General features: G+C 36.3%; 1 protein-coding gene across 23 annotated transcripts in view; it reads right to left on the bottom strand.

The window, feature by feature from the left end:
• Window positions 1–26,092, bottom strand: part of LRCH3 (leucine rich repeats and calponin homology domain containing 3) — a 121,117-nt gene that overhangs the window by 40,612 nt on the left and 54,413 nt on the right. For all 23 annotated transcript variants that reach the window (XR_014302881.1, XR_014302882.1, XM_082699407.1 and 20 more), the window contains exons 3-9: window positions 25,875–26,001; window positions 22,713–22,818; window positions 19,019–19,155; window positions 17,626–17,735; window positions 8,176–8,269; window positions 7,084–7,204; window positions 2,188–2,336 (exon numbers count right to left, since the gene is read on the bottom strand). Coding sequence is in view for 21 of the 23 variants with exons in the window: in XM_082699407.1 (XP_082555533.1) it covers window positions 2,188–2,336; window positions 7,084–7,204; window positions 8,176–8,269; window positions 17,626–17,735; window positions 19,019–19,155; window positions 22,713–22,818; window positions 25,875–26,001 (844 nt within the window). In the remaining 2 variants the exon portion in view is untranslated. The remainder of the gene's footprint in view (window positions 1–2,187; window positions 2,337–7,083; window positions 7,205–8,175; window positions 8,270–17,625; window positions 17,736–19,018; window positions 19,156–22,712; window positions 22,819–25,874; window positions 26,002–26,092) is intronic.

The following is a 26,092-nucleotide window of genomic DNA, read 5'->3' as shown; positions in this document are numbered from 1 at the left end:
CAAGAGGTACATGAAATTTTCATGACGAATGTGACACTGGCTTAATTTTAAAAGTAAATGTAATACTGGGCCTCCTGGGTGGCTTAGTTGGTTAAGCAACTGCCTTCAGCTTGGGTCATGATCCTGGAGTCCCAGGATCGAGTCCCATAATAGGAATACCTGCTCAGTGGGGAGTCTGCTTCTTCCTCTGACCCTCCCCCCTACATGCTCTAATAAATAAATAAAATCTTTAAAAAAAAAAAAGTAAATGTGCCCTATAAACATGTTATACCCTATTTCATCATAATACCTCTAAGTATGAGAAGTACTGTAACAGAATTACATAATAGCAGAGTGTTTAAAATCTCAAATAGATCCTTTTTTGTAGCAACCCATTCTTAGATAGTAATCAAGAATGTAACACTTTAGGGGTGCCTGGGTGGCTCAATCATTAAGCACCTGCCTTTGGCTCAGGTCATGATCCCAGGGTCCTGGGATTGAGCCCCACATTCGGCTCCCTGCTCGGGGGAAGCCTGCTTCTCCCTCTCTCTCTCCCCTGCCTTGTGTTCCCCTCTTGCTGTCTCTCTCTGTGTCAAATAAATATATAAAATCTTAAAAAAACAAAAAACAAACAAAAAAAACCACTTTAGGTGGTTGTTAAACTATCTAAAATAATGTACCTGGGTGGCTCAGTGGGTTAAGTCTCTGCCTTCTGCTCAGGTCATGATCTCAGGGTCCTGGGATCAAGGCCTGCATCAGGCTCTCTGCTCAGCAGGGAGCCTGCTCCCCCCCCCCACTCTCTTCCTGTCTCTGACTATTTGTGATCTCTGTCAAATAAAATCTTTAAAAAAAATAATAAATAAATAATACTGCTTCATCACATTTTTATAGATGCCAAATTTTAGAAAACCTTATGACACAGAAGTCATAAAGAGCGTTATGACCGAGAATCATAAAGACTACCACACAAATATAGCTGGAATTAAAAAAAATATATTATAAAACAGCAAAAACAATGGATTAAAAAAAAGATACAATTTTTCAGTAGTAGCATAACAGGCATTTTTATATTTAGTAGAAAATCTCATCTATACATAAAAAAATAACTACCCATAAAATAAAGAGAAAGACCACAAGGAAAAAAACTCCCTTTAAGATTACAATGTGCATTGTTAATCTTCATTTTTTGGCAAAGTAGTCACCCTTTGTTCTAGTAAGAATGTTCATATCCTGAGTCACATATAGTTTCATTAATTTCCTGGTACACTATTGCTGGGCTGCAGGACTTTGATTTAAATATCTTTATCCAACTTTAAATATAAGAGTGTCTTCTGAACACCAACAAAAAATACTGTTCAAAAGTCTTTAGACAGGGAAACTGAAGGATTTTTTTTTTTTTAAAGAATGATAATATCGTTCCACAACACATCCCACTTGAGTGATTATCCTCTATTTCTAAAAGGCTAAATACATCACTCTCTAAAAAGGCCCCAAGTGTTTCTCAAATAACCCCTGCTCAGAGCTTGGGACCAACTCCAGACATTAACATCACACACACTGAAGTGGAGCCGTTTCATTATGCTGACTAGATACGCTGAAGAATGCAATTTCCACTGGAGCCCCTTGGGGGATTGGCAGCGATTCTACTGTGGGCTGAATGCTCATTTGTTTTCTAAGGCAACTCAATGCTTCACTATAAGAGATACCCAAGAACTATAATGGCAAACAATTTATATTCTGTGTGACTTAGATAAAAGATCCAATATAATTAAGTGCATTATAGAAATTCTATGGTTAACTTTGTATGTTGCTCCAAAGTCTGCAGTTTAGTTTGATCCTTGTAATTACTAATGAAGCTATGATGTACCAGTTGGTAACAATAAAAAAGCAGTAAGAACAAGATGAATGAAAAGCATTACATTCATTTGCATTTTCTTCAAGGGTATAGAATACTCTTAGGACTCCTCTTATTCCTTCTCCAAGTTCTGAAATCTGTTTTTTTATTTGAAAAATAAAGTTAAACCCTATTAAGTAGGGTGACTTTTTACAATAAATCTGAAAAATTCAGTCATGAAATTGGGACTGAACTTTATAAAACAAATAATTGGGCCTACACCAATAAATCACTAATATGACAGAAATTTATACCATCATGAACTAATTTTACTAGGGGACAGCAACATATTTAGGCTTAAAAGTGTGTACTACCTCATGAGAGATTCGCCGTTGTTCAATGTACGCCATAAACTGGGAACTGAGGCTGTCTGGTTCCAGGCCCTTGGGCTGTCTGATCTCATCCTCTTCCTCCTCTGCAGTACAGCTATCGATGTAGTCGATCTGGTCCAGATCATGGTCCACTGTCCATAACACACAAACACACACCAGAAAAGAATAGTCAAATTCAACAGCCAATAAACACATTCAGTTGCATCCTTTTCCCTAATATTTTCTATTCTGAAAGTGGGAGGAGTGAGAAGAAGTGTAAATTAGGTAACCCTTTCTTTTTAAGTCCATAGACACTCACAAAAATAAGTTCTAGAAAAATCTTAGTCCTAATTCACTAAAGAATGCAGTAATTGATACTAATTATGGAATTATAGACCTCTAATATTTCTTTTTTCTTTGGAAAGCTCTTTACTGTTTTAAACCAGACAGTTTGAGTTTGTGAGACAAAGAGAGGAAGAATAATTTTTAAACACTGGGGGGTACATATTCTTTTAAATTGCCCCCTTCCCCCCGTTTTAGTTTAAGGGCTTAATTCTACCCTTCAAGGAACTGGGAGGCAGGAAACCTAACACAGTCAAGTCAAAATGAAAGAGAAAGGACAGGAGGAAAGTGGACTCAGAAATAAAGAAACAGCTGTTGGGCGCCTGGGTGGCTCAGTGGGTTAAGCCGCTGCCTTCGGCTCAGGTCATGGTCTCAGGGTCCTGGGATCGAGTCCCGCATCCGGCTCTCTGCTCAGCAGGGAGCCTGCTTCCCTCTCTCTCTCTCTCTCTCTCTGCCTGCCTCTCCATCTACTTGTGATTTCTGTCAAATAAATAAATAAAATCTTTAAAAAAAAAAAAACAGCTGTTGACCACTGTTTCTCTTCCTGTAACTGTTGTCCATACTTAGAACAATGATTTTCTTATTTAAAAATTTATTTTCTAGAGGTCAGCAGTGTAGATATTTTGTAGCAGTTTGGAGACAGATGGAATCATTTGAGAATTTTTGCTTCTCAAAATGCTTTGGGGTAAAAGGCCTATGAGTAAGATATAGCCATCTCATTATTCTAATATGTTTGGGAGTTTTCTATTATGTTTAAAAAGTAACATTTTTCTTTTTTAAGATTTTAATTTTAAGCAATCTCCATACTCAGCCTGGGGCTCAAACACACAACCCTAAGATCAAGAGTTGCATGCTCCATCAACTGTGCCAGCCAGGAGCTCCCAAGAGTAACTATATTTAAAAGCTGGCTAAAATGGCATAGTAGGGGCAAAAACCTTGCTACTAAGCTTTCTAAGGTTTCTCCAGAGACTAAACCCCAACCATTATTGTATGATGTTCTATAGACTACTTATAAGTGACAGTTGCTGGGAATAAAGAACTCAGAGAAGTCTATTTTTCTGTTTTCAGATTCAATTATTTCTTCCCTCTTTAAAACAAGTTTTTATTTATTTGAGAGGGAGAGAGAGAAAAAGCAGGGGCAGGAGCAGAGGGAAAAGGAGAGAGAGACTCTCAAGCAGATTCCTCATTTGAGAATGCTGACCAAATGAGGCTCAATCTCACAATCCTAAGATCATGACCTCAGCTGAAATCAAGAGTCAGACACCTAACCATCTAAGGCACCCCGGACCCTCAGATTTACTTATTTCTAAAAATTTCTATATTGGCCATTAATAAAAGAAAAGGAATTTTGAGTTACCAGAGTTAATAATAACAGGTAAAAGGACACAAAGGTTATAAATCTATAACCACATTAGAAACCAGGTACATAAATCCATCTTTTTCAATGAGCTACAATTTGTGTGACTAAATAATTAATGGTTCATTTTATGACTACTTCTCAAGAAAGCAACATCACCTTTACACAATATCTAGATCAGTACAGTCCAAGAGAAACAGAATGCAAGCCATAAAAGTGAACCATATAAGTAATAAAAATTATCTAGTAGCCACATTAAAAAAAGTCAAAAGAAAATGTGACACTAATTTTAATAATAGATATTACTTTGCCTAATATATCTAAAATAGTGTCATTATAGCATGTAAGTAATATAAAGTATTACTGATATTATACATTCTTCCCCCCACCCCATGTAAATTCTTCAAAACTCAATGTGTATTTTACAGTTATAGTACATCTTAATTTAGAAAGGCCTCATTTCAGGGGCACCTGGCTGGCTCAGTAAGAAGAACAAGTAACTCTTTATCTCAAGGTTGTGAGTTCAAGCCCCAGGTCAGGTGTGAAGATTACTTCAATAAAGAAAAGTAAAAAAAAAAAAGTTAGAAAGGCCTCATGTCAAATGTTCAATAACCACATGTTTCTAGTGGCTGCCATACTAGACAGCACTGATCAGAACAAAAGTATTTTAAGTCTGAAACTAAGAAGGAAGATATCTCATATGAAAGCAAGATTAAAAAGAAAACCACTGGGGCGCCTGGGTGGCTCAGTGGGTTGGGCCGCTGCCTTCGGCTCAGGTCATGATCTCAGGGTCCTGGGATCGAGTCCCACATCGGGCTCTCTGCTCAGCGGGGAGCCTGCTTCCTCCTCTCTCTCTGCCTGCCTCTCTGCCTACTTGTGATCTCTCTCTGTCAGATAAATAAATAAAATCATTAAAAAAAAAAAAAAGAAAACCACTAAAATGTGAATGGAATGGTAAGTAACAGGAGTACAGAATATAAAATGATAAGGAAAAAAAAGAGAGCAAATCACTTAATTGAAATCATCATTCAAGGATGAAAGCTCTTAAGAAGACATCCAGGTGGCCAACAGACACATGAAAAATGCTCATCATCAGGGAAATGCATATCAAAAATACAATGAGATAGCACCTCATACCTATAAGAATGGCTAAAATCAACAACACAAGAAACAACAGGTGTTGGCAAGGATGTGGAGAATATGAACTCTTATGCACGACTGGTTAGAATGCAAACTGGTATAGTCACTGTGGAAAACAGTATGGTGGTTCCTCAAAAAGTTAACAATAGAACTATCTTATTATTCCACAATCCCACTACTAGGTATTTACCCAAAGAGTACAAAAACACTAAGTCAAAGGGACACATGCACCCCATGTTTTTGCAGCATTGTTTACAATGGCCACATTAAGGAAGCAGCTAGGTGTCCACCAACAGATGAATGGATAAAGAAGATGTGGTGTGTGTGTGTGTGTGTGTGTATGTGTGTGTGTGTGTGTGTGTGTGTGTGTGTGTCTGCTGAGCAGAGAGCCTGATGTGGGGCTCAATTTCAGGACCCCAAGATCATGACCCGAGCTGAAGGCAGATGCTTAACCAACTGAGCCACCCAGGCCCAAGAAAAAGACGTAACTACAGAGAATAAAGTGATGGTTACCAGAGGGGAAGTTGGATGGGGGATGGGTTAAATAGGTGATGGGAGTTAAAGGAATGCACTTGTGATGAGTACAGGGTGGCTCAGTGGGTTAAGCCTCGCCTTTGGCTCAGGCCATGATCTCGAAGTCCTGGGATCAAGCCCCGAATAGCGCTGTCTGCTCGGCAGGGAGCCTGCTTCCTCCTCTCTCTCTGCCTGCTGCTCTGCCTACTTGTGATTTGTCAAATAAATAAATATTTTAAAAAAGAATTTTTTAATTTAAATTACACATTTTTATTCATTTTTTTATTTTTTAAAGATTTTATTTATTTGACACACAGAGAGACAGAGAGAGAGGGGAACACAAGCCAGGGGAGAGGGAGAGGGAGAAGCAGGCTTCCCCCTGAGCAGGAAGCCCAACGTGGGGCTCAATCCCAGGACACTGGGATCATGACCTGAGCCAAAGGCAGACACTTAATGACTCAGCCACCCAAATGTCCCTAAATTACACGATTTTGATATTTAAAAATATCAAAATAAATAAAACTTAGATTCAGATGCTGTTGAAGAATATAATCCAAGATGAATGAAAAGGTGAATATTAAGAAATGCACTGAATTCCTGGAAGTGGTCAAAGAATGACCAAAGGGAGAATCTTAAAAAGGGAGAATAGTGGGGCGCCTGGGTGGCTCAGTGGGTTAAAGCCTCTGCCTTCAGTTCAGGTCATGATCCCAGGGTCCTGGGATCGAGCCCCACATTGGGCTCTCTGGCAGAGAGCCTGCTTCCCCCTCTCTCTCTGCCTGCCTCTCTGCCTACTTGTGATCTGTCAATATATAAATAAATAAAATCTTAAAAAAAAAACAAGGAGAATAGTACTTTAAAAGAGAATCACGATGAAATCAGGATTAACAAAGATCTATTCCAGGTAAATAGTCTTTAATGAAGTTTCCTTCCAAAATAAAAATAAGTGAGAAACACTGTATTTTTTTTTTTTAAGATTTTATTTATTTGACAGAGAGAGAGAAATCACAAGTTGGCATAGACGCAGGCAGAGAGGGGGGAAGCAGGCTCCCTGCCAAGCGGAGAGCCCAATGTGGGGCTCGATCCCAGGACCCTGAGATCATGACCTGAGCTGAAGGCAGAGGCTTAACCCACTGAGCCAACCAGGCGCAAGAAATACTGTATTTTAACTGCAAGCCTGAAAACTTAGAGAAATTAAAATTTAATACCAATGGAAAACAACTTTTTCCCAATCATATGAGGAAGTCTTTAAAAGAAGAGCTGCAGGGGCACCTAGGTGGCTTAGTCACTTAAGCGCCTGCTTTCGGCTCATGTCATGATCTTGGGGTCCTGGGATTGAGCCCCACGTTGGGCTCCCTTCTCAGTGGGGAATCTGCTTCTCCTTCCTCAGCTCCTCCCCCTGCTCGTGCTCTCTCTCTCAAGTAAATAAATAAAATTAAGTAAGAGCTGGAGAAGCTACAGATATACAAACAAAAGAAATGAATGTGAAAATGATCACTTAAAAACACCAGTGACTGTAAAGACTGGCTGTGGTCATGAGTTCCACTCACCTCCACCATTTGTTACTATTAAACTGCTCCGAGTCTCCTGGTACTGGCTTTCTCTTCGCAGTCTTTGTTCCTTAGTTATTTCTGCTACTCGAAGAGGCAGATCTGAAAATTCATCTGTAGGCTTAAAAAAAAAAAAGTGGTACTGTTTAAAAACATCATTTCAAACTTTAGACAACACAGTACTGAAAGCATGGATATGAATTTATACTTAAGAAGAAATAGCAAAAAACTCCTGGAAATGAATAGTACAGTAGTAACACTGTCTCAACAATGTGAGTGTACTTAATGCCACTGATATGTACACTTAAGAATAAAATGGTATATTTTATGTTATGTATATTTATCTTACGTAATTTAAAAAAAGCGATGGAGGGTTATATATCACTTTACAAATAAACATGAATTTAAACTATCTACATATATGTATCTGCATGGATACAGATATGATTATGAACACATCTCCTGGTACATACACAAGCAATTCCAAATTACAAATGGGCTGTGGTCTGAAGTTCATTTGCTTTGGAATGAATGAAATAATGCTACAAATGGGAGGTTATCAGTCTTGCTAATAAAAGCTTATTTCATCATTTAACCCAACTGAGAGCAAAAAAAGATAGAAAGCATAACAATAACTAAACACAAGAGAAAAAAGATATAATTAATTAGGACAATTATTTATCTTGATCATGTTAAAAGTCTTCACTAAGGTTCCTGTCCTACTACCCATCAGCCTATAGTCCTATCCTGTCACCTTGCAGCACCCCTTCTGCAACCTCTGCTCAAGGTCACCCAGCCCTACAAACTTAAGGCTTCAGTTATAATTGGCTCAATTCCCATTTGGCTTTCTAGGATATTAAACTATTTATACAAGACAGTAAGGTAACAAACATGTAAAACACATGGTAAAAAGATGGCAAAGAAACAGAGCATCATTTCTGGATGGCAGTACTCTGTGATTTTACATCTTCCTTGGGTTTTCCATATTTTATGTAATGAGAAACTGAATCCAATTAAGATACTTTTCATTTTCATCATTTTATTGTCTCTTAATCAGGTGTTACAACATGCAGAATAAAAGAAACAACTTACTTCATTCCCTGACCATCTCTTATCACCACTGTCCACACTATTGAAACCTGAATCAAGGGCTCCATAAGGGCGACCTGAGTACAGTTCTTCATGGCTGCCAAAGAGAGACTCTAGTTGTTACTGGGTAGTTTGAGGTTTTAAAATTAACATTTAAAATAAATTAAATGCAATTTTACTAATAAACATTACCATGGCATTTACTGATTTAATTCATTTAGAATTAAATGGGCATTCTTTTGACTTAATATTAAAAATTCCAAACTAAAATAAACAGTATAATGTATACCAGTATACTAATATAACAGCATTCATTCGGTTTTCAAAAATGTCAACAGGGCCATTCTTGTTTCATCTATGCTTCTAACCCATTTACCATGTCCCCCAAATGCAGGGCTTGAGCTCACTGCCCTGAGACAGAGACCTGAGCTGAAATCAAGAGTCAGACACTTAACCAACTGACCACCCAAGTGCCCCCCTCAATTCCTTTTATTTATTTATTTTTTTAAGAGAGAGAGAATGAGGGGCGCCTGGGTGGCTCAGTGGGTTAAAGCCTCTGCCTTCGGCTCAGGTCATGATCCCGGGGTCCTGGGATCGAGCCCCACGTCGGGCTCTCTGCTCAGCAGGGAGCCTGCTTCTTCCTCTCTCTCTGCCTGCCTCTCTGCCTACTTGTGATCTCTGCCTGTCAAATAAATAAATAAAATCTTTAAAAAGAGAGAGAGAGAGAGAGAGAGAGAATGAGTGGGGAAGGGAAGAGGGAGGGAGGGAGAATTTTAAGCAGACTCCACACCCAGCATGGAATCTGACACAAGGCTCAATCTCATGACCCTGAGATTGTGACTTGAGCTGAAATCAAGAGTCAGACACTTAACTGACTAAACCACCTAGGCACCCCTCAATAGTGCTTTTTAAAGATAAAATTCATATCCACTGAAATGCATACACCTTAGCTACATACTTGATAAATTAATTCATCTTTGTAATATACACTTCTCTCATGATGTAGGACATTTCTACTTTGCCTGAAAATCCCCACACATCCCTTTTCACAGTCAGTTCCCCTCATCATGCTATAGTGTGCTCTTAAGAGATAACCATTCTTCTGATTTTTTCACATTAAATTAGGATGAAAGGCAAAGTAACAATCCCCAAAGATGTCTAAGATCTAACTCCTGGAACCTATAAATATGTTTCTTTACATGGCAAAGGGGAACTAAGGTTGAAAGTAAAAATAAGACTGCTAGTCAGTGATCTTAAAATAGGGCGATTATTCTAAATTATCTGAATGGACATAATGTAATCAAAAGGGTCCTTAAAAGTGGAAGAGGAAAATGATGGCTTGAAGATGACTTCTGGTTAAGAGACAAGGAATGTGGACAGCTTCTCTCTAGTAGCTGAAAAATGCAAGGAAATGTATCCTATAGTCAGAGCCTACAGAAAAGAACAAAGCTCTGCCAGCATCTTGATTTTAGCCCAATGAGACCAAGACTTAGACTTGTGACCTAACAAAACCATAAGATAATAAATTTGCGTTTAAAAATCTTAGTTTGTGGTAATTTGTTATGGCAGCAATGAAAAAGTAATACAATTAGTTTTCCTTATTCTGGAACTCAAAAAATAGAATCATATATAATTTTTTTCTAATCTGGCTGTTTTTGTTTAGCACTCTGTCAGTGAAATTCTTGATGGTTTTAATACCTTCAAGTAGAATGGATAAATTATTTAAGTGTAGGCATCACTTAAAAACAAAAACAAAAAACCTCCCAATCTGCTTTTGAAAGTAGCTGTACCATTTTGCACTCACACCAGCAATGCATCTGAGTTCCGGCTGCCAACACTTGTGTTGTCAGTCTTTCATCTCAGCTCTTCTGGTGAGCGAAAAGTGTTATCTCACTGTTGTTTTAATTAGTATTTTTCTGATGACTGAAGATATTGAGGCTCATTTTGTGTGGGTGTTGGCCATTCATTTATCTTCTTTTTGTGAAAGGTCCATTCTTTTGCCCATTTCTAAATATACCAGTAATCTCAAAAATAGTCTGCTAAAAAGCCAGCCACAAAAACACTACATAATGTTTGATTTCATTTATATGAAACTCTAAAAAAGTAAACCTGTACTGACAGAGCAGATCAGTAGCTGCCTGGGCTGAGTGAAGGGGAAAGGACTTATCTACTGTAAAGGGGCCCACAAGATGATGGAAATGGTATCTGTCTTGTTGTGTTGGTAGTCTCATGACAGCATCATTTACCAAAATTCACTAACTGCACACTTAAGAGATAAATGTTATGATTTGTACATTATATCTCAATAAAGCTGTTTAAAAATCTTCCAAATTCTTTTGTCAAAGGGGATGTCCCATTTTACAATTTTGCAAGCAGTGTATGAGAGCACTCATTGCTCCACACCCCTACTAAACATCTGGTGTTGTCAGTTTTTAGTCATTCTAGTAGGAGTGTAATAAAGTCTTGTGCCTTAATTTACATTTCGATGATGATTAATGATACTGAGAACTTTTCTGGGTGCTTATTAGTCATTTGTATATCTTTGTTAAATATCTAATCAAGTCTTTTGTCCAATTTTTAATTGGGTTGTTTGTCTTTTTAGCATTAAGTTGCAGAGACCCTTTATAGTTTGGATATAAGTCCTCCGTCATATGTATGTGTCATATACATATATTGCAAAATTATCTCCCAGTTTGTGGTTTGTGTACTCATTTTCTTAGTATTTTCTTTTTATGAAGATACACTTTTCATTTTGCTAAACTCTAATTTATCATTTTTTTTAATGGTTATTGCTTTCTGTATCCTCAGAAATCACTGCCTATCCCATGTCATAATGATATTCTTTTACACTTTCTTTGAAAAGTTTTATAGCTGTAGTTTTTGCTTATTCTTAAACATACTTTTAAAAGTTAGATGAATTAGAAATTTAAAACACAACAGGCTTATTTTTAAAAAATGGTCTATTAGCATTTTATTTTATAAGCATGGGGTTGAAAAGCAACTTTCAAAAGTACAAATTTAAAATTATATTCTTCTGGTACTGCATTTTGTATTCTGCATATTCTTACATAGTTCATGCATGTAACTTTAATTTTTTTAAAAGGAGGTTAACCATTTCTACTCACATGCCTTTATATAAATGAAAGCTTTATGTCAACTAAAAACAAAACAAAACAAACAAAAACCCTATGTGAACAAAAGACAGTCTTTGTAACATCACTTTACGGATAAAGATTCTATTTTTAATGTAGTAATTAATATATACATCTATTTGTCCAATGTACTAAATATGCTCTGATTATGAAGATCCAAAAATACAGGTACCTTCTGGTTATCTTCCTCATTTTTCTACCCTCTCCCATTGAGATAATTTAGCAAAAGAAAGTCTCTTAGCAGAATTCTAAAATTATTTTTCTAGCAGTGTCTGGATGGCTCAGTTGGAAGAACATGTGACTCTTGATCTCAGGGTCATGAGTCTGAGCCCCATGTTGGATGTAGAGATTACTTAAAAATAAACAAACAAAAATTTACTTTTCTAAAAGAAAGTAGTTAATTTCTCCCTACTTTTTACTTTGGAAAAATTCGTATCTATACAAGAGTTAGGAGAGCAATACAATGAATATCCATTTGCCCTTCATCTATATTTCCTAATTGTTAGTAGTGAAGTAAAATGTCTTATTTATAGCGTCTATGTGATAGGTCTGCTTTTATGCTTATTTTAGAGTCCAGATCTTACACATAGGTACTATATATGTTTTATCACAGCAAAGGCAGGCCGAGGTACCCAATTTTAAAAGCTTTCTAATGGGGACGCCTGGGTGGCTCAGTTGGTTAAGCAGCTGCCTTCGGCTCAGGTCATGATCCCGGCGTCCTGGGGTCGAGTCCCACATCGGGCTACTTGCTCTGCAGGGAGCCTGCTTCTTCCTCTGACTCTGCCTTCCACTCTGTCTGCCTGTGCTCGCTCTCACTCTCTCTCTCTCTTACAAATAAATAAATAAAATCTTAAAAAAAAAAAAAAAAAGCTTTCTAATGAAATTATACATTAAGCCACACTTAAAATTCTGCAGCTGCGAAAAGATGTATGTATATTTTAAGGGCGCCTGGGTGGCTCAGTGGGTTAAAGCCTCTGCCTTCGGCTCAGGTCATGATCTCAGGGTCCTGGGATCGAGGCCTGCATAGGGCTCTCTGCTCAGCAGGGAGCCTGCTTCCTCTTCTCTCTGCCTGCCTCTCTGCCTACTTGTGATCTCTGTCAGTCAAATAAATAAATAAAAATCTTAAAAAAAAAAAGATGTATGTATATTTCAAGATTTACTGAAAAGTATTTTAAAATATTATGTATTTCTTCAAGTAAAGGTTTTCCAGTTTCTAGAGGACACTGTTCTATATAACAATTATTCGATCAAGTGGCTGACTGAGATAAGCCTAAATTTACTGCAGTATTTTTCAAGTGGGTAACCTAAACAGAATTAATAGAATCTCTGCATTAGCTATCATTTCATTTATCTCCTTTATTTGTTACTTTTAGCTTCTCCACATACTCTTGTTCAGAGTTTAAACTGATAAGATTAAAATGGGATATGCAGGTTTACAAACCCCTGGATTTGCTCAGGGTTTTCTTGGTTTTAGAACTTGAAGTCCTGTGTCCCAGAAAAACCCTTAGTCACAAGCAAATCAGGACAGATGGTCACCCAATGAATAAATGTGGCCCTCAGGAAGCCTGGCAGAGTTCTGCCAGCCAGGCTCCAGCTATGCCCTATCTGAAAGTCCAAACTCCTTAATAAACTACCTAGCATAACATAGACTCAGATGTGTAAGTGCCTTTTCTGTAGCAGGAACTTGCACTGCGAGTCAGTCAGTAGAGTACAGTGAGGAGCATAAAACATGGCTATTTTCATGGCTTAATAGATCTGGACCGATGACATGGCACCATCATTTACTAGCTTTGTGACGTCAATTAACTTGCTTAACTTCTCTCAACTTGTTTCCTCGTAAGTTAAAGGAAAAAAAAAAAAGATTAATAACACCTACCTCACGGATTTGCTATAAAGACTGAGAAAATACAGGCTACGGATTTCCACAAATACTATTACAAAGGACTAAATAAAACTCATTATTATTGTTTCTATAAAAAATGTACCCTAAAGAGAGCATTTGCTGTTACAACACGTCACTATATCTGCTTCATTGGGGTTTAGTTCACCAAACATTTACCAAATGTCACACAGTATTCTAGATGCTAAGAATACAAATATGAGTAAAGGATGATCATTGCTTTCACAAGCTCGAGCTTGCTGGAGAGAATTAATTCTGTTACTCAGATTGCAGAATCAGGGCTTTTCTTACTAGTGGCTTAGTCTTTCCTCAGATTTGCTTCCCTGCCATACTACCGTACATGAATATATTTAGTCTGTTATAGCTAGTCAGCAAAAAAGCATAGGTCACTATAGATGACTACTGAAAAATACATGTGCCACAGTGTAAAACTTAAAAGTTACCACAAAAGTGCAACTTGCTAAAGGAGTTAGAAACATATCTAGAAATAAATAAAACATTTGTGACCTTTATAAAATAAGGAAGACTGGTTGTACTTTATTTATTATGCAAAAGTAATTAGGAAGTTACATGTAAGGAATGAAAGAAAGTACCACCTAATTTGCACTGAACACCTCAAGAGCTACAGGATTAAGAAAAATTCTCTTTAGCCAAGACAGGACTCTTAGGACTAAACTGGTTCTAGATCACCATGGATATCTAGAAACTATAATGCCTAATATTTACATAGGACTTTATGGTCAGCCAAGCATTTTCAGAAACAGGTCATTCAATCCTATAACTACTGTTAGGTTATAACTGGGGTAAATAAAGATCATGTTGAAGAAACTGAAATCCAGAGAGGTTAAATGAACTGCCCAATAGTAAAGACAGTCTCACTCCATGGTGGCATTTTGAATAAAGATACTGCTAACTGTAGTGCAATTTCATGAATCAGTATCTCAGTAAAAAAGACATGAAGGTACAATATACCATTCGCCACTGTATGAGGAGTTGAAGGAAATGTTTTATTTGTATTATATATAAAAATATTATCTAGGACATTCTGAAACAATTACAAATATTATAACATAACTCCAAAAAAAAAAGGGAAATACAGAATACAGATTAATCTAGTAAGCATGGTGAGGTATTACTATAGGGACTGAAAGACATCAGATCTATAATTACTAATTCCTCTGGAGAGATACAACATGTTTATGCTATTTAGACTTTCCTTTTAGGATATACTTCTCCACGGATTCAAGCCTTCTTTTTGTCTTAGGAAATACACATGTCTCTTGCCAGGCTTTTTTGAGAAGTTTTATTTTTTTCAAGTATTGTGATGAGAATTTCTATATTAAAAAAAAATTAGGCCAAGACCAATTACTTCTCAAGACTAAGGAGAGCATGACAGAAAAAAAAAACGGGCTCTGCAATTAGTACCACTGGCCTTAATCAAAGCTCATTATCCAAATACAGGGTAGGGCTTCCTCTTTAGTCTTTGGACATACCCTCATATAACATGTCCCCAGTAATCTTCATGAAATGACTGACACTCAAATCTCAAAGGCCGCAGTAGCAGTTTTTGTTCCTACTCCCCTATTTCAGGAGAGGAAAACATTTTCTTAACAAAGATGATTAACTCCAAGGGGAAAAGTCAATTAGTGTAGATGTAAAATAAAAGCTACATTTTTTTTAAAAGATTTTATTTATTTATTTGACAGAGAGAGCAAGAGAGAGAAAGTACAAGCAAAGGAACAGCAGGCAGAGGGAGAAGCAGGGACCATGCTGAGCAAGGAGCCCAATGCAGGACCTGAGCCAAAGGCAGACCCTTAACCAACTGAGCCACCCAAGTGTCCCTATGTTTATTTGCTGTACATTTTTCAAGAGCACAGGACTAGAACACATTTAATGAAAATTTTGAATAGGAAAGAACAAAATTTTTTCAACAAATAAGACAACAGTTCTATATTATAAATAAGCCATTTACCAAGGTAAGAGGAAAAAGACTTGTAGAAAGGAAAGGATATAATGAATAGAGAAAATTTTAAAATTCTTGGCAATATAATGGTCTGGATCCCTTCATATTCTCTCCACTGTTGAAGTCCATTCTCCAGCAGAAGCCTAGAACTAGCACAGAGTATACCAGAGCTAATCCCTACCATCTGTCAAAACCTTTTATTTCTTAACCTTAAACATCACATACCTGCTTTTAGTCTTTTCAGAGTTAAAAAAGTGTTAGGACTGAGATATTCTTGTAGGAATCTTTTATGGTATGTATAACATTGGTTAATTTCTCCTTGTGTATTTGTATGAATACGCTAAAACTTGTATTACTGTATGCTTAAACCACCAGATTAGAACTAGTATTTTAAATACCCTTCATTCTGTCTATGAAACTTTTCAATCTAACAGACAGACCAAAAAACCCCCAGAATGTCATTACAAAGTTGTTCTTTTTTTTTTTTTTTAAAGATTTTTATTTATTTATTTGACAGAGAGAGGTTACAAGTAGGCAGAGAGGCAGGCAGAGAGAGAGAGAGAGGAGGAAGCAGGCTCCCTGCCAAGCAGAGAGCCCGACGCGGGACTCGATCCCAGGACCCTGAGATCATGACCTGAGCCGAAGGCAGCGGCTTAACCCACTGAGCCACCCAGGCGCCCATTACAAAGTTGTTCTGATAACTTTTAAGCAGAGGAAAGTTAGGAGGTAAATAACATTTGTGTGACCAAACTCACTGTTTATTCCTTTAATAAATACTTGTTGAGTATCTACTGTGTGTGCCAAACACTCAGGTGAACTAAGGGATACAGCGGTGAAGAAAATGGTCTGTGGCAAAGGGCAGAAGTCAAGTTCTTTTGGAGTAATACATAATTTTCTTGGTTCTGGGGGCACCTGGGTGGCTCAGTCAGTTACGCATCTGACTTTGGCTCAGGTCATGATCCCAGAGTCCGAGGATGGAGCCCTGTGTTGGGCTCCCTGCTCAGTGGAGAGTCTGTTTCTCCCTCTGCCTGCCCCCCCACCCCAGCTTGTGCTCATTTTCTCACTCATTTTTCTCTAATAAATAAAATCTTTAAAAAAAAAAAAAAGGTTCTGTATTTTCAGACAGCTTGAAATTACTCCTTTATACCATAAGCACTTATTTAATTCTAACAATTTCTGATGAACAAAATTTAAACTAAATTTAAAATTTAAACGTAATGCACATTTCCCTTTATTGGAAATGATATATCTAACATACCTTAGCATTTACATGATGAGCATCAATTATGGTACTATGCTCTAACATGGCAATTACTTAAAATATTACTGAAATATGGAAGGTTCTTTGCATATATGCCTAATGGCATCAAGGCACTGTTTTTAGAGTGTTACTGCTTTTAAATATCTTGTTAAAATTATGAAATATGTCATACAGATAAAAAATGAATAAAACAAGCATAGCTCTTAAAACATTATGAGATATTAATACCTTTAAAGCCCCCTTATGCGTCTCTCAGACTGAATCTTCCTTCCTCTCAGAGTTAGCCAGTAACTTGAATTTTTTTATATGTGTCTGCTTTTTATAGTTTTATTTTTCCTTTCAAATTATTTTTTGTGCTTTTAATATGTCTGCTTTTAGAAACTCTACCAAAAGAGAAATCTGTTGATCTGTTTTAGACTAGGATACTGAGAAGCAAGCTCATTAGGACTGTGCTCTTACGTAAAATGTGACAGATTCAAAGAGAAGGCCAGAAGGGTTCTCTTTTGAATAAGGCCTATATGCATTATGGCACCTTCACTGAGATTTCTATTTTGTCTGTTAAAAGGCCTTTTGAATTTATTTACTGCTGCTTAAGATTGTTCCAGATGGATGGGAATGCCAAAGAGATAACCCTGTAATTCAAGTGTTATATAGCTGAAGGATTCATCAACTAAAAGATCCTGAAGTGACATTAATGGTCATCAAACCCAACCTCTCCACTCCCTAAAGAAAAAATGAACCCCCAAAAGTTTGAGTGACGTGTTTTAAGTCACAGAATTAACACAGAATTTAAAAAGAGCCAAGGTTGGCATTCGAGTCACTGAGACTTCAAGTAGGTTTTCAAGTAGGGACCCCTCAGCGGGTATTTGGCAATGTCTGGAGTCATTTTTGTTTGTCACACTGGGAAGGTGCTACAGAAGCCAGGAATACTAATAAACATCTTCTGATGTACAGGCCAGCTTCCCAAAACAGTTATCTTGCCCAAAATATCAACAGGTGTGAGGTGGAGAAACCCTAACACTTTGTCAGATATCTGTAATCGACTGTTTACTTAATACAAACATTCAAAATAGGTTATTTCTCTTTAGTTAAAAATTCAGGCTGATTTAAGGGTCCAGTTTGACTCCCTATAAGATGGACTACATTAAATTAAAAAAATATATATATATATACTCACCAGGAGCCAAAACCCAAGGGTCTCCTATCATAATCTGGCAGATCTGGAGCAATCTTACATGCCTGTATGTTCAGGTACTTAAATATGTGAATTTTGCCTTTAATACATATCTAAAAAAAGTAACATATACACACAACCAAATTATTACTCATCCGAAATGTAGGTGTTCCCTGTTAACAATCACAATCAGCTTTTTATTTATTATATATTAGAAACAGCAGGCATTTCTATCAACTACATACAGCGATATTAAAAATCAAATACTCATTATAACATATTTTTAGTTATTCTATGTGTTTAAGTGATATAAATACAGATTTTTTGTTTTCTGGTCAAGAAAAATTTTCAGTAACATATAAAATAAGTAACTTATGATTATAAACACTGAGAGAATACTAAATAAACTTATCATCTTGACTAGTTAGGCATAGTCAGGGATTTAAAGCATTGTACCCCACGGATTACACTGGCAACTTTTGCTTTTAGAAATTCAACAATCATGCACAATTATGTTTTGAATCCTACTCTGTAAGAGAGAAAAGCAGAATGATTAATTATTAAAATTCTATTTCTGTTGATGAAAGTCAAAATACAAATTCTTTAGGATTATGAGATCCTTCTATAGGAATGAAGGTTACTCATAAAGCTTTATAGTTGCCATCTAGAGGTCTGAATAAGACCATCATCAACTATAGAGTTCAAATGCTACAGTGAAAAATATAGGCTGGCACGTGTTGTGATGAGCAATGGGTGTTATATACAACGAATGAATCACTGAACACTGTATCAAAACTAATAATGCACTATATGTTGGCTAACTGAATGTAATAAAAGAATAAATTAAATTAAATTCAAAAATATACAGGCTGGCAAATTTTTTCAGATCATGGGATGGCTGGAATCTATATGTAAAATTACCTTATAATTATTATTAAATAGTCTCGTATCTGTCACTGATAAACAAATGATCAAATTAACTAAACGACGAACTTAAGATTTTAGAAATAAAAAGGGACAAAAACAATGGTCAGAAGAAACGCACTGATAATCTTTAATTCTGAAAACCAAGTATTTTTATGTGTCTCTAATGTTTACATTTGCCTACATGCAAATTTTACTAGAAAGGAATTAACTCAAATTATATTAGAGAAACTTCAAGAAGAACCCTTCAGCCTAAAAAAGTAAGTCAATTTAATGAAAGCCGAAACACTTCTGGAAATATTACCTGCCCTTCATCCCATTTATTCAGGGCTTCTAAAGAATACATATGTGTGTGAGTTTATTTTAAAAGAATTTCATTTCCAACAAAAAGATAAATGCATAGAACTTCAATTTGTAAATTCACCCTTTGTTGAAAAAGTTTCCAACATACTTCAGACCCACTAGAGTTTACCTGTGCAGGAGGAGACTGTAGTGGATTGTTATCTAGGGTGATCATCTGTAGGTGCCTGAGGTTCCGATAACAAACAGGGATTGCTGTAATTTTATTGCAGGAGAAGTCTAATCGTATCAATGGCAGTTCTGCCAGCTCTGTAGGGTGATAAGAAGGAAATGAACAATTCATGATATTTCAAAACTGGACAACTTTTACAGGAGCTTCTAGTTAAATAATAACAAATTTAATGTATTTATCTCCTTTCTTAATAATGAACTGATATTGTAAAATGAAATCTAGTTGCTCACAGATGGGAATACTAGTGAAAAGCGCTCACAGAACTATAGAAACCAGAGGCCTGATACCACAGAAACGTAGGCATAACCAATGGATTAGATGATAGTGTGTACAAAGAACAAGTTAAATGCCTAAGTTCCCAATCTCAACTCAAGAAGCACAACCCCTCTCCAATCACCACAGGGGTCAATAAGTTATTCTCTAGTGAAACTGAATCAAAAGCCTTTGAATTCAGGAATCTCAAGCAAAATGGAAAGTCAGGATGAGCAGCCAGTTGAAAACAGAGGATTTAAGAGGAAGACTACATAGTGAAGAGACCTCAGCACTTTCCTACCCAACCCCATCCCATCCTTCGCTCTTGAATGCCTGTAGTCAGTCCCCTCTTATCTATGGGGGATATGTTTCAAAACCCCTAGCGATGCAGCAACTGCAGATAGTACCAAATCTGATATATACTATGATTTTTCCTATATATACATACCTGTATACATATACATGATAAAGTTTAATTTATGAATTAGGCATGGTTAGAAATTAACAACAATAACTAATAATAAAATAGAACAATTACAATAGTGTAATAAAAATTACATGAATGTGGTCTCTCCACTAGAAAAGGAGGGAGGAATTAGCCATAGGCACATAAAAAAACTAAGCAAAAACAAAACAAAAAAAGATGAAAACAGCAACAAAAATAAGAGAAAAAAGAAAAAAAATCAGAATATATCAACTGAATTGGCAGGGAATAACATTTATATAGTTGTAGTAACATAAACAATAATACTTTGATCAAAAGTCGTGATAAAACTACACTGGGAAGACAGTAGGAGGGAAATAAAGCTATGATCGTGATAGTGTGTAAGAAAGTTAAACCATCATCTATCAGATCGCCTGGATGGCTCAGTCAGTTAAGCATCTGGCTATGGCTCAAGTCATGATCCCAGGGTCCTGGTATTGAGCCCCGCATCAGGCTCCCTGCTTAGCAGGAAGCCTGATTGTCTCTCTCCCTCAGCCTGCCGTCCTGCCTACTTCTGTGCATTCTCTCTCTCTAATAAATAAATACAATCTTAAAAAAAAAAAAAAAATCAAGTCATCTGCCATAACAGGAGCTGACATAAATAAATGTCAAGACTGATAAATCCAGTAAAGCTGTTAAAGCCCACTATTTAGAAATATGTCAGCAAATGCTAGTGGAAATAGTCAAAGGCAGAAAAGGTAAATGTTTCCAGACATTAAAACTGGGGAGGTGGAGGGGTGCCTGGTGGCTTAGTTGGTTAAAGGTCCAACTCTTGATTTCAGCTCAGGTCATGATCTCAGGGTCATGAGATCGAGTCATGTGGCAGCTCCATACTCAGCAGGGAGTCTGCTTGAGATTCTCTCTCTCTCTCTCTCTTCCCCTCCTCCATGTGCACATGCAAGCATACTCTCTCTAATAAATAAAATCTTAAAAAACAACAACTGGGGAGGGAGATGGTTGAGGCAGCAGAATGCCATTCTTGATTTTGAGCTTTTTATACTCAACTTTCTGAATGATATATTTTTATACTATTTTATACTATATATATTTTTATATTATTTGACTTTCTGAGCAATATATTACTTTATAACAATTAAAATTTAAAATCAAATGGCAATAAAAGACATACGTCTTATCTATCAAACCAATTAATGAACATGAACTCACACACTAACATATATAGCTACTGGAATAAAGCTTTCTTCCCATCTCAGTTTGGCTGAATATTCTGAGATTACAAGATAAGCTTTAAAGCCATTTAAAATTATATGTGTGACTCACCATTTTCTTATAACATATATTTAAATTTTGATAGAGAAAACAATTAGATGATAAAACTATTAGACTGTAACTGTCATTTAAAACTCTGAATTTTCATATTCACTAAAATCCCAATGTTTTCATTAATTGATTTTTTTTTAATTTTTTTTTTTAATTTTTATTTATTTGTTTGACAGACAGACCACAAGTAGGCAGAGAGGCAGGCAGATAGAGAGAGAGGAGGAAGCAGGCTCCCCGCCGAGCAGGAAGTCCGATGCGGGGCTCGATCCCAGGACCCTGGGACCATGACCTGAGCCGAAGGCAGCGGCTTTAACCCACTGAGCCACCCAGGTGCCCCTCATTAATTGATTTTGTAGTAAGTCCATATTATTATATTAATAAGCCTTTAAAGATCAATCACCGTAAGTGGGTCCTGAGTAGAAGGGTAATCTTGGATAGAAATTTTGGGTTATGAGACTTATGGCATGATGTTGATCAGTTCTGCTGGGGGCCTTCATTCATATTCCTGAGGGGGTAAAAGTAGACCCAGGAGGAAATGAGGAAGGGCTCTAAAAATAAAAGGTGTAGAGGTTACTGAGTAAGTGAGTAAGATGAAAGTTATGCAGGATTTTGGCTAGTCTGACCGCACTAAGTGTATAAAAGTGGACTAAAAGGTCACTTACTAAGATAGTTTGACATCCAAAATGTCAGTCATACTTGTATGAACTAAAAATTTGTTAGAACTAAAAATCATACTGGATTAAACTGGTGTTAACATTTGGATTCCACAGTGAAGCAAAAGTTTCATTAGTTATTTCATTATTTACTAAACAAGTCGATTTTTGTAGAAGAACCTACAGCATCATAGTCATGAATATACCTTCTAAAGGACAAAGGTAAGGTAAAGTGGATGGGAGTACAGATGAAGTTTCCCGGAGCTGATCACTACTTTGGCTGGATTATTCATTGCTCTCATCTATATATAAAATTTTCCATAATAAAATTAAAGAAATATATACTCTGATCTAAGTTCTCCCCATTTTTCATTTCTTTTTATGGCTTCTTTCATGAATTCATATTTTGAAGGATTGATAAATTATTCTTAATTTGTTTAATCATTTTTATCATTTAGATACATATACCAGAGCCTATAGTAGGCCTAGGAGAACCAGCCTCCCAGTGCAGTCTCTCACTGCATTCATTATTCATTCTACACATCACCTCATTAACTAGCCACAACCATTAATTAGCCTCTATCTGAACATTTCCAGGGAAGATTAAGTTCAAGTTATGTCTATTTTAAGTCAGTGCAAATTGCAGGAATATTTTTCATCACACTAAACTATTTCCTAATGAAAAACATGATCTATTTCTCCCAATAGTTGCAAGTACTAAAACTTTCAGGGACCCTACCTTGCATTATGAATTAATTCTGACACGATCTAAAAATACAATCACTGGTTAATAGCTATTGGAGTTTTTCACTGAAGACTCTAACTTTAAAATCTATTAAGTAGCTGAACCACTGTATCTCCAACGTTGCCTATAACTCGTATACATTTTTGTCTTGTACCTATCAGTCTGAGAGATCTTCAAAATAAAACAAAAAATAACAAAACAATTATTTCAGTTTCTTACCTTCAGGCAAACGTACTAAGTGGTTTCTTCTTACATTAAGGTCTCTCAAGGCCTCCAAATTACCAATTTGGGAAGGTATTGTTTGAATTTCATTGCAGCTCACATCCTATCTCAAAAAGATATAAGGTAAAGAGTTGTTCTAATATTACAAATTTGTCCACTTTAAACCATGTGTAAAATGAGGTTTGATAAAGTAATACTATGATCTGTCTTAACAGTAAAAAAAAAAAAAAAAAAAAAAATTCTGTGTCCCCTTGTTAATTCTAAAAATGTAGAGGCCTCTGACTGATTTTACACATTTTATATGGATCTACACTAATTTTATGAGCAGAACAAAAATTAAATGACACGATATGGACAGAAGGCCTAGGATCAAATCAAATGAAAATTCTAGTGAAAAGGTAAATTAGAAAAAAGTATATCAACAGATCTATTTAGGACAATATTTTATATGTGTTTTAATGAAATTAGAAGAAAAAAACAAAACAATAATAAAAATTATAATGATAAAAAAATTGAAAGGAACTCCTATTTTCAAAATACCAGCTCACCTGCTCAAAAATGTAAAATAAAAATGCACTGAAGAGGGGCGTGTGGGTGGCTCAGCTGGGTGAGCGATTGCCTTTGGCTTAGGTCATGATCCTGGAGTCCTGGGATTGAGTCCCGCATCAGTCTCCCTGCTCAGCAGGGAATCTGCTTCTCCCTCTGCCCCTTCCCCTCTCATGCTCCTTCTTTCTCAAATAAATAAATAAAATCTTTAAAAAAATGCATTGAAGATAGCTCAAAAAATTCTTTATCAAACTGAAAGTGAGGGAAAAAATACTGAAGTACACATAACTCATAGGCCATGGAAAAAATAGACACTGCTCTACTGGCATTTGATCAAGCTGGTACCAACACAAGTATTATGTGGGCCTTCTGGTATAGTGGTCAACATCTTGATTCCACTAGTTCTGAGAAGAGGCTGACTACAGATTCCAAGACTGACAAATTCAGAATTCCTTAATTCTGAGACCAGCCAGAAAAATGTATAGCATTTTTCCATGTATAACAGCAGGAAGTTGTCTAGCTTAATAAAAGCTCCAAGATGCCACATTAACACTTAGAACTCCTTTAGAATATGAGTAAAAAGACAATATTAATAGACTATTTGAAAAGACCACTTACCAAAACTTTAATAATCTTCAAACATTATTTTTATATTTTCCCATAATATTCTTAGAGAAAATATTACTTTACTTTTCCTACCAATTAATGACTGAAGTAGAATCAGTAGCTATACTTTTTAATCCAATGCTCTGGGCATCAAAATTAAAAGGAAGAGAAGTTGAAAGGATAGGGAAAACTGAACCTGAGCCAGAAGGTAATAGTAATTTATAATATTTCTCTTGGAAAATGTATATCTTGAAAGACTAAAGTTTACTTTCACTTAAAAATGAAGGGAAGGGTGGCTCAATCAGTTAAGCCTCTGCCTTCAGCCCCGCATGAGACTCCCCACTTAGTGGGAAGTCTGCTTGTCCCTCTGCTTCTGCCCTTCCCCTTGCTTGTGCTTTCTCTCACTCTCTTGCTCTAATAAATGGATAAAATCTTTGAGGAAAAAAAAAAAAAAACAATGAAGAGAAATAGCGGCACCTGGCTGGCTCAGTTGGAGAAGTAGGTGACTCTTGATCTTGGGGTCTTTAGTTTAAGCCTCATGTTGGCTATAGAGACTACTTAAATAAATAAACTTAAAAAAAAAAAAAAGGAAAAAAGCAATAAGGATGTTGTGAAAACCTGTTTTATCAAGTAGAAATCAGGAGCTTTGGGATTATTAATTCTCACTCGGGCGCCTGGTGGCTCAGCTGGTAAGGCAACTGCCTTCGACTCAGGTCATGATCCTGGAGTCCCTGGATCAAGTCCTGCATCGGGTTCCCTGCTTGGCAGAGTCTGCTTCTCTCTCTGACCCTCCCTCTTCTTATGTTCTCTCTCTCTCTCTCAAATGAAAAAAAAAATAATAATAATTCTCACTCTGGCACAAACTATATGACTGAGGGTATCGATTTACCTCTTCTGTAGAAAGCTAAAAGCTCCTTCTACAAGATATAGCTTAGGTATTTATGATTCAATAAGCAGATACAGAAAGTTCTGGTTTGAAAAATCAGAATCTGAATCACAAGCAAAATTTACTGTTAGTTCATGTTAATAACCCAAGCTCTGAAGAAATGCCAACAAACCTGTATTTTGGACTTTATTTCCTAGATCTTATTGTCTCTAAATAAATAGTCTAAATACTCCAGATTTAATATATTTGTGTATTTTTACATGTGACCTTTTATATTTATAATTCACCTGAAAAAAAGAGAGAGCTAATGTGTGGTCCAGTTAAATTACATGTGCATTTTTTGTTTATGATGTCTATCTTTGTTAATAAACCTACATGAAACTATCCTTCCAAATCTCAATGGATAAAATTGTATTTGACCATTTCAGAAATACAAAACATGGGCTCTGAAGTTAAGGTAGGCTGATTTCAAATTCTATTTCAGTTATGGAACCTGGGGCAAATTATCTAAGTGCTACTTTCCTCGGGTTTAATATGATAATTATAATACTTAATTCATAATGTTACTGTGGTGTTTAATTGGAAAAGTTCCATTCCCATGCCCAGAACATAAGTACTAAAGAGTAACAAGGAGTAGTAAATGAAAGTCAAGCTTCTCAGAAACTATAAAGCAGTAAAGAACAGCTTACTTTATGGAAGGAGAGGGGTGCTAGAGATAGCACATAAGACAAAAAAATAAGCCTGATCTTTGTAATGCCTATTCCCCTGTAGGGGCTAACCAAAAATCGGAACACTGACACTATTAAGATTTTGAAAAATTCAAATGCATTATTAACTTATATCTCAAAAGTTTAGTAACGTGGAAATCAATGAATACTGGTTAAAATTTAATTCTAATGATTTTCTCCCAGTCCACGTGGGTCTATTAGACTTGCACTTTAAGTACTTTAACTCTGTCCTGAAACACTTTAGTACTGATCAATCAGCAAAACTTCACTATTCATACCTGAAGAAAACTAAACAACACACCTTAATAATGGGTCTTTATCACCTGACAGATTATGGTATGACTATGGATATACATACATGTGGGACAGTGAAAAAGTAAAACATTAACTTACAAGTTCTGTTAAATGTCTGAGATGTCCAATTTCCTCTGGAAGTGACACCAATTTGTTATTACTAGCAATTAAGACTTTCAGTGGTAAATTACACAAGTGCACTGGTAACGTTGACAGTTGGTTCCGACTAAATGGATAAGTAGAAAAAGAAAGGAGTAAGAACCCACCACTCAAGAAAGAAATTTCCATCTTTCCTATTCTAAACTCAGTAAAGTAAC

Source organism: Mustela nivalis, assembly GCF_964662115.1.
Source record: "Mustela nivalis genome assembly, chromosome: 1".
Lineage (NCBI taxonomy): Eukaryota > Metazoa > Chordata > Mammalia > Carnivora > Mustelidae > Mustela > Mustela nivalis.
This window is presented reverse-complemented; position numbering and strand designations above follow the sequence as displayed.